Raw genomic sequence first — 9,026 nt, 5'->3', positions numbered from 1 at the left:
CTGCCACACCGTTTTCAACAGCACACAAGATTCATATAAAGTGAATGAAATGAAACGATTTCCTCTAGACCTGTACAGTTGTAGAATGCAACTCTAATATAATCTTACAGTGAACGGATTTCATAGTGTACAATCTTCCCAGCAGCGTTGGAGCAGAGACTGGTGTGTTCGGTCGTCTCTGGATGTCAGTCTACCACCCACTTCTTCAGACAGAGTGGGCGTGAGTCTGACAACACACATCTCTGAGCAGACAAGACGAGGAGGTGTGCTCATCCTCACATCGTGATTGGGCCGTTCCTTCCGCCGTCAACCATCTCTGGAAGTGGCAGGCGAGGCAGGGGTGAGTCAGCCAGAGATCCGGTCAGACCTGGTTTCACGACTGCCTAGTCTTTTAAAACTGGCGCATTGTTGAACCACAACTGCGAGTCGGCCCCCATTCTAAATCACTGGCTTGGGCAGGCTGGGTGAAAACAACCTTTCTGACCTGTTCTGACGTCTCTCGAAAACGTTTGGGCGGTTACGGTTAGGGCAGGGAACCACCCTACATTTCAGATCTGTCTATTCGAAAGGGAGATCAGAGGAGAAACGAGGACGAGAAGAAGGGAAAAAAAGAAACAACCACAGCCTCACCTCCAAATACATCATCCTGCCAGTTGTTGGACATGTTGATGGAAACCTAGATTGTTCATCATGGCTGTCTGAGATGCCTGGTGTGAGTCCCTTCACACCGAGCCTTCTGTGTGTGTGAAAGCGTTCCAGGAGGCCGTCTGCTCCTTCTGAGGAAGTCAGGTGGTTTTGTTTACATTGTGATTCACTGCACCTCCTGCAGCTGGGCCTGTGGATTGCTGTTTAGATCTTGGATGTGATACTGTAGACATGCTCACACACACACACACGCACAACCCCCTCCGCCTACTCCCCCCCCCCCCTCCCCCCCAACAGACACACACACCCAACCCCCCCCCCCCCCCAGTCACCCCCCCACACGCATGCATACACCATCCAGGAAGACAGCAGATGTGAATGTGGAGCAGCTGCACCAGGGGGCTGCTTCAGTCCTGTTCTCCTGCATCCACCCCACGAGAAGAGGGTTAGCTCACTGCAGCAACAGCCCTCTACTCCCAGGACTTAAAGATACATGCCTCATATACACACACGTGTACATACATATGTATACTTACACACACACACGGATATACGGTATAACATGGATTTATTTTGAATTATCTTTTGGCCAACTGTTATAGTAAAACAAAATGTACTATTTGGGAAAGCCGTCAACATATTGAGAGATAGAGTCTGAATGAAAACGCGAGCACGAGAGATAGGACATGTATGGTGTATGGGGCGTTTTGCCTGCAGAATAGAGAAGCTTGTCCAAGCACAATCAAACCAAGACTAATGTGAAAGGACAGCATCTGAAATTGTGCAGTTGAGGCTATATGGCTGGCCAGGCGTGTTCATCCTGCTATCAACATGACTCACCCTTCACCAGTACACACACACACACACAAACAAACACGCATGGAAAAGACAACTGTAAAATCGAGGTTTTACAGAGAGAAATGTAGATAGCATCATGACTTGAGCATGAGCATCTATGTAACTATTATTATTGTTGAACACTGCAGACACCTTCTCCCTCCCCGACACACACGGCTTCATAACCTCGCTTGCTGCCATCCACCACTATGCTCTCTCATTAACACTTCTCGTTCTATCTTCAAAAGATGCCTGTGTCTCACTGCCATGCCCGTAGATACTGTAATGTCATGGTCATTACCAGAGAAGAGACATCAAAGCAGATTGGGAGTGGTGATTATGGCTGGCAGGACTGCCTGTGTCACAGTCAGCCATGCAGACCTCTCTGGCCTGTAATCTGGAGCAGGAGGTGCACAAAGAGGTCCAATTAAATGTTGCATGTGTCTTGAGGCTTCAGCATCACCTAAACTATGCACTTAGTGTCTACGGCTTCCTCGAGTTCTACCTGTATTGCAAGTGCAGCTCCAACACACATGAAGCTTAATGAGTGTAAACAAAAGGTGTCGGATATAGATAGCTGTCTTCAAGCTTCGTACGGCGTTTCGGCATTCGTGAGATCTGACAATCGATCTTGTCATAGCTGGAGCTGTGGTGACCAATGATATTTGGGCAAAGATCTAGAAGAGTGGGTGAGCTCATCATTGCCTCGTGGGATTCATCAGACACTTCAGCCACCTTGTGAAGTGCCTCACTATTGCCATTCACCACCATCCTTCCAGGCTTCCCACCGAACGTGTCACAAAAACACTGTGATTTTCCTTGTCTCTGGCAGTGGAGAAATCCTTTTCAATTAATTACAACAGATGATATCAATGATTTTAATTTGGGGCCGAGAAACTAATCTGATGAGTAATTCAAAGTATCAGGGTTTTATTTTTTTTACTCTTCCGTCCTTTCTCATAGAGCATGTTAATTGAACTTTCTAACAGCAGGTTCTGCATGCGTTGTGTGACCGACAGTGGTAATAAGACAAAGGGTCCTGGTGAGCTCAACCCCAGGATTAAATTAAAAATGGAAAGAACCATAGAATCGCAGCCCATTAATGTCACTAGTGATTCAGTCGTCTATAAAAAGATTACAGTTCCAAAACATTATGCATGTTTCTTCTCCTTTTAAACCTACCGTCATTCCCCTGGGCCCTGCATGGAGCAGCTACTACAGTATAGGAACCGTGAACACGAGGTCAGCACACACACACACTCTATACGTATGCACATATACGCAGAGGATCTGTTCAAACCATCTGTCGGCCCACAGTCACAAAACAATCATCTTAAGTCTACAGAGTCAAACAAACCAAGACGCTCAGCTTCCATGGATAGCTTCTTGATGAAGATGCTCCACCTCTGTCACCATAAATAGGAAAGTGTCATTGCCTTCCTCTCTGTCACCACCATCTGCCCCCCCCCCTCCCTCCATCACCTGTCGTGCAGAGCAGCTCCTCTCACATTGGACCGAGTAGAAAACTGGGAGTCAGGTGGCTGAGCGGTGAAGGAGTTGGGCTAGTAATCAGAAGGTTGCCCGCCAATTCCCCGCCTTGCCAAATGACGTTGTGTCTTTGGGCAAGGCACTTCACCCTACTTGCCTCGGGGGGAATGTCCCTGTACTTACTGTAAATCGCTCTGGATAAGCGCGTCTGCTAAATGACTAAATGTAAATCATTACAATCTAACAGATGATGTGCTTGTGTGTTGTTTTCTACCAAAGGCAACAATAATATGACTTCATATTAACGGTCAACAGTTTTGCACGAGGGTGTGATACAATTAGTTTCTAGGATAATGCAAGGTTACTTTTAGTCTCGCATTAAAATAATCGGTGGAGGCAAAGAATTGTAGTTCCAAACGTACAATAGCCTACCACACATCCTTTGATTGATTCTGTATGACGTAGTAACGCGGGACTTCCTTAGAGAGAAGTGTTTGCAGTGTTTCCTTAGAGAGAGCACTGTACACTATTCATTACGTGGTAGCTACTAAAATAGAAGCTTGTGAAATCATCACCGCGTCGGTAAAATCACTGTAGTCTCCAGCTGCGTGCATGTGAATCCACCAACGTCTGCTTCTATTTTGGAGAAATCTATTTTTGTCTTCATTTGGAATGCAAATGTCGGTCGAAGTGTGAGAACGGGGTGATACGTGTGCTTATGCGATTAAACCCCCTCGGAGAGACTATAAGACATGTGCCGCGAGTTTGCACAGCTGCCCATCAATTCACTGCGCAATTGCGCACGATATCCTTTCGTGAGCAGTGGCAAAAGGAATACTTGAAAACACTACGGGAGGCACATCAAATCGGATTAGCATCTTCCGTGTTATTATCATAGGCTGGTCTGTAGTATACTGTCTGTTAAAAAACCGCCGGAGTCCCATGACAAATGACAGAGACCTTCGGTTACTCGAGTAGCCCAACATTGTCCTGGATATTGTGTTGGACCTTGCATACTAGTGCATAATGCCAATTCGTGTCAGGACGGGGAATATAATTATTATTCCGGATTTTTGAGCGGGACGCACGCACCATGCACATAGTGGACATAACCATCTCCGCGTTTGTAGTGGCCATCATCGTAGTGTCTTTGCTGTCAAACATCGCGGTGTTAATCGGCTTTCTGTACAGTCCTGAGATTAGGAAACAGGTTCCGGGGCTTTTCATCCTTAACCTGACGTTTTGCAACTTGTTGCTAACTGTGTTCAACATGCCACTTACTTTGGTCGGGCTAATCAACAAGGGACATCCCGGTGCACGGGGATTCTGTCAAGTAGTGGGCTTCGTTGACACCTTCCTCACCACAAACTCGATGCTGAGTATGGCAGCTTTGAGTATAGATAGATGGGTGGCCGTGGTTTTCCCGCTAAACTACCATTCTAGGATAAGGCACCGGGACGCAGTGATAGCCCTGGGGTACACGTGGATACATTCACTTTGCTTTTCTGCTGTGGCCACGTGCCTGTCCTGGGTCGGATACAACCACCTTTACGCATCGTGCACGCTCTGCAGTAACAGGGCTAGTGGCGCCCGGACGCAGTTTATCATCTTTACGGTGGTTTTACACTCGCTCACTTTTCTCCTGACCCTAATCGTGCTATGTGTCACATACCTGAAGGTGCTGAAAGTGGCAAGGTTTCACTGTAAGCGCATAGATGAGATCACTATGCAGACGTTAGTGCTGTTTGTGGACATTCACCCAAGGTAAGACCACACGTTGAGTACCCGCCTTAGAGCAGTGGTTTCAGAGCCGGAGGATGACAAATACAGAATACTAATCAAGTAGTAACAAAAGAACAATACAATTAAACCCTGTAAATACAATGTAGATTACTTTCAGAAACCCTAGGCTATTATGGACCAGTTTACCCAATCTCAGCTGTAAAACTCTCTCTCAATGACACCAAGATATTGCTGCAATTACCTTGATGAATAGCACTATATTTATATTCATGAGCTGAAATTTTAATTATGCTTCCCAGAAATATCACTGATATACAGCCTGATGACCCCTAATTATCTCCCATTCCCAATAAATCTGCTGTGATTGAACATCCAGATTTCATTGTCCATGCAAAACAATACATATTAAGATTATGAAATCAACCACAGACCAGTCATTAAAACATTGGCTCCGTTCTACATAGCTGAGATATGTCTAAATAAAGTGCATTTTTTCCAATTGATCGACTTCTATTGACCCATGCTGCTAGTGTCCGCTGAAGCAAGCAGTCACCTCCATCCCCCTCCTCCATTCTACTTGAGTGACGTTAGTGATTGTGCCTGACTCTGGTCCCTGGGGTGATAATGAAACTCTGGTTCTCCCCCAGCGTGCGCCAGCGCTGTCTGGACGAGCAGAGGAGGAGGAGGCAAAGAGCCACCAAGAAGATCAGCACTTTCATCGGCACCTTCGTGGTGTGCTTTGCCCCCTACGTCATCACTAGGTGAGACACAAACGGGAGACGAGCCCTCCCCTGTTGAACTCACCCCTTGCTTCAAGGCTGTTTTTTAAGAATTCTTTTTTTTTGTACACCTCCTCTCACCTTGGTGGACCTTCTGTTCTTTAGTTGGATCACCATATCTCTTGAAATTGAGTCGGCAATGTGCCACATCTCCAGTGTGCCACATGATGTAGTTAATATGAATGATCCGAGAGGGGAGGTGAGGCTGAGAGGGGAGGTGGGAGGTGAGACAGAGGGGAGGTGGGAGGTGAGGCTGAGGTGGGAGGTGAGGCTGCATCATTGACTCAAAAGCCAGTAAGATGCTCCAACAGTTTGACCTCAGCTGTGCTGCTTAAAATAACACACGCGTGCAAGAGAGAGACAGAGAGAGACTGAGAGCCCTTCAAGAAGATGTGGTAGTGATGGCAATATAATTTGATGTTGAGATTGAATTCCATTGGTGGCATTGTCCTTAATGGTTCTGATCTTCTCTGCTCTGATGACTGCTATACCAACACTGATGTTGTGGTTATGTAACTCGTGATATTTATCAATCATCATGTCCAAAGAACTGGATGCAGTAGTGATGTCAAAGTTGGCATCCTTTCATCCGCATCCCCCAACAGTCACGCTGAATCAGGGCCATGGCATTTCAGCGAAGCGAAATGTTGACATTTCGAAACTTATTAAACAGTTACCTTGGGACACAATGGGGTTGTTTAATTATATATTTCACCCTAGCTCAGTGGTTCTCAACCCTGGTCCTCAGGGAACCCCTGTCCTGCATGTTTTAGATGTTTCCCTGCTCCAACACACCTGATTCAAATAAATGGGTAATTATTTAGCTCTGTAGAAGCCTGGTGACAAACATGCATTTGAATCAGGTGTGTTGGAGCCAAGAAACATCTAAAATATGCAGAACAGGGGTTCCCTGCGGACCAGGGTTGAGAATAGGGTTGCAACAACGAACCGATTATTAAAAGCGTTGGCAACGAATTTCATTATCGATTCGTTGTGTCGCACGATTATTACACCACTCAATAAGTAATCATTGAAACTAGCTTAATCCTCGCAAATCAAAATTGTGTCAAAAAATCTTACAAATACACCAGATTATTCTAATAAAGTCTGGCCTACTTCCACAACCTTTCAATTTTCAAAAATGTTTTAAACAAAACTCAAAGAAATTGCTCATCTCTGAAAATAGCATTAAATCCACGCTAATATTAATAACTTTCAAAATTGTTTGACTGTTTGTGCACATTCTGAAGATGTTTTGCACTGTGAATTTGCACTGTCAGTTCTGTTTTTGAATAAAGTGTTGGAAATTAATGCTTTTTTGTTTTTTTATCCGATTCATCGATTAATCTAAAAAAGAATCGACAGATTAATCGATTACTAAAATAATCGTTAGTTGCAGCCCTAGTTGAGAACCAGTAGCTCATCTCAGATCATTGTGTCCATTCTTCTGCTCAGTTTCCTAATGTCTCTTACTGTGTTTCTGCCGTACCAGGATTGTAGAGCTCTTCACACCTGGACCCATCAACCCTCATTGGGGCGTGGCCTCCAAGTGTCTGGCTTATTGCAAGGCAGCTTGCGACCCGTTTGTCTACTCTCTCCTGCGTCACCAATACAGGAAGACCTGCAGCGAACTGGCCAATCGGATTCTGAAGAGGAGCCCACTTACCTCCTCGCCCCGAAAGGTGGAAAAGGGGCGGGGCGATGTCCCCAAACCCGTCCAATGAGAGCTGTCTCTGTTACCCTGGAGACGGGAGACATTGCGACACAGCGAGTCCATCTTCGAACGTGTCCTTCAAGACCCAACCTGGTAACGGCGACGTCATCTGACGGCCTGAGGCTTCTTGTTGTCCTTGTTGAAAGCCCATGTCTGCTGTGTGTTTTGTTACCGCGACATGGCAGTCGCCCTATTAGTGACATGTTGTCGAAACAGTGAGGTAGTAATTTAAGATGAACCGTTTTTTGTCTGAAATATTTGCAGGTAAGTACAGGTTCTTGGTGGATCCATGTCAAAGTTGTAGCAGACATGTGCCGCGAGTTTCTGTACTTGTAGTCAGATGATTCATGAAAGGAGATTTTAATAATGTCTCGCTGCAGAGACAAAATATATTGAATATGGTTAAAATAGTATTGATATACCTCATGGATCACTAAAGAAAAACAGCTCAATCTAGTTGGAAATAGTTAATATAGTAAATTGATGACAGTGTGGGGGTAGCGTGTCTGTTAGTTGCCAGTATGAGATGGGTGGGAATAGCTAGCACCCAGTGGCTCAGCAATGTTCATGTGCTGTACAGCAGCAACAAGGCAGACATTTTGAAAATTGAGTGCCTTTTAGATGAACTGACAGTTGTCCTCAAAACACCCAACTGAAAAGGCAGCACAGTGGTATCGTATATGTGCTTTATAGGTTGATCCATAGACACTTGTCTTAGTATTGGAAGTATTATATTGTTGTTGTTTTTTAAAGTATATATTTATGGTACTGTACCATTTCATGTATTATGCATAAGAGGGTAATTTAGTTTTTCAGTGACATACGCTGTTTATGTGATAGTATTTGCACTTTTCAGTTGGTATTGATGGTGTCTGTGATATTACTACAGAAGTTAAATCCACATGAGGAGATGTAGCTGATGTTGGTAGAGTGGGCAGTCAGGGGCCAGTATTTCCTTGTACAGTACCATCTGTTAGAGTATGAAGCCTTATTTAACATGAAAGTATATTTATTTTGTTAAAGTAGGACATGTTCAGTTTTTGCTAATTCTGTTTGTGACCTTACTGAAATAAATGCGGGGCATTTAAAAAAAAGAACAAAAAGAAATATTGGCATTTCTTGTAGTGTGAAAAACTGGAAAACTGCCTATCTGTTTACAAGTACACCTACGGTAAAATATTTAGACCTACTGTTATAATTAAAGCTATCGCTATGAAAACCTCTTGCGATTTTAAAATATTCAGTATGTGCCCTAACTGTGAAACAAAGGGCACCATCTGTCAAAGCCTACACTCTCTGGTATTACTCCCAGTTTGGTGGTAAGACACAATAGAAGAGAGTTAATTAGTTCAAGGAATTGTTTAAAAAGTGTTCCACCCACCACTGGCCAACTGAAACAATGACAGCGCTGCGCTTCCCTCAAACACTTTCATTTCACAATAAGAGCAGGTTGATAGTTAGGGACCTTTATAATTGCACGGTTGTGAGAAAAAGAAAAGTTAGAAAGATGAAACCTCGCGGGTGTATGCATCTCTTACTGTGACAGTGGGGTTCGACATGCACTGTACGTCTTCGTTGAGGAAGACTGGTAATGATCGCCTCGCAAGAAGTTTTAGACAGTATCTGGGATGAGGGTCAATGGGTTCTGCGTTCTTCTCCCACATTCTGCCATTGTGTGGGTGCAATGGTAGGGGTGACCATTGCTTCATAGAATTCAATGGAAAACCTTTATGGCATGCGAAGAGCACTGATCGTAATGAAAAATCATATTGTGAGATAGCCTATGAGTCGATCATCTGTGTTCCTTATCAAAAAAGAAC

General features: G+C 44.5%; 1 protein-coding gene across 1 annotated transcript; it reads left to right on the top strand.

The window, feature by feature from the left end:
- Positions 1-3,497: 3,497 nt before the first annotated feature.
- Positions 3,498-8,275, top strand: gpr26 (G protein-coupled receptor 26). Its single transcript, XM_047029593.1, has 3 exons — positions 3,498-4,734; positions 5,361-5,474; positions 6,985-8,275. The coding sequence occupies exons 1-3, from the start codon at positions 4,064-4,066 to the stop codon at positions 7,214-7,216; spliced, it is 1,017 nt and encodes a 338-aa protein (XP_046885549.1). The 5' UTR covers positions 3,498-4,063; the 3' UTR covers positions 7,217-8,275.
- The last annotated feature ends 751 nt before the right edge of the window (positions 8,276-9,026 follow it).

This window comes from Hypomesus transpacificus, chromosome 11 (assembly GCF_021917145.1).
Source record: "Hypomesus transpacificus isolate Combined female chromosome 11, fHypTra1, whole genome shotgun sequence".
NCBI classification, from domain to species: domain Eukaryota; kingdom Metazoa; phylum Chordata; class Actinopteri; order Osmeriformes; family Osmeridae; genus Hypomesus; species Hypomesus transpacificus.
This window is presented reverse-complemented; position numbering and strand designations above follow the sequence as displayed.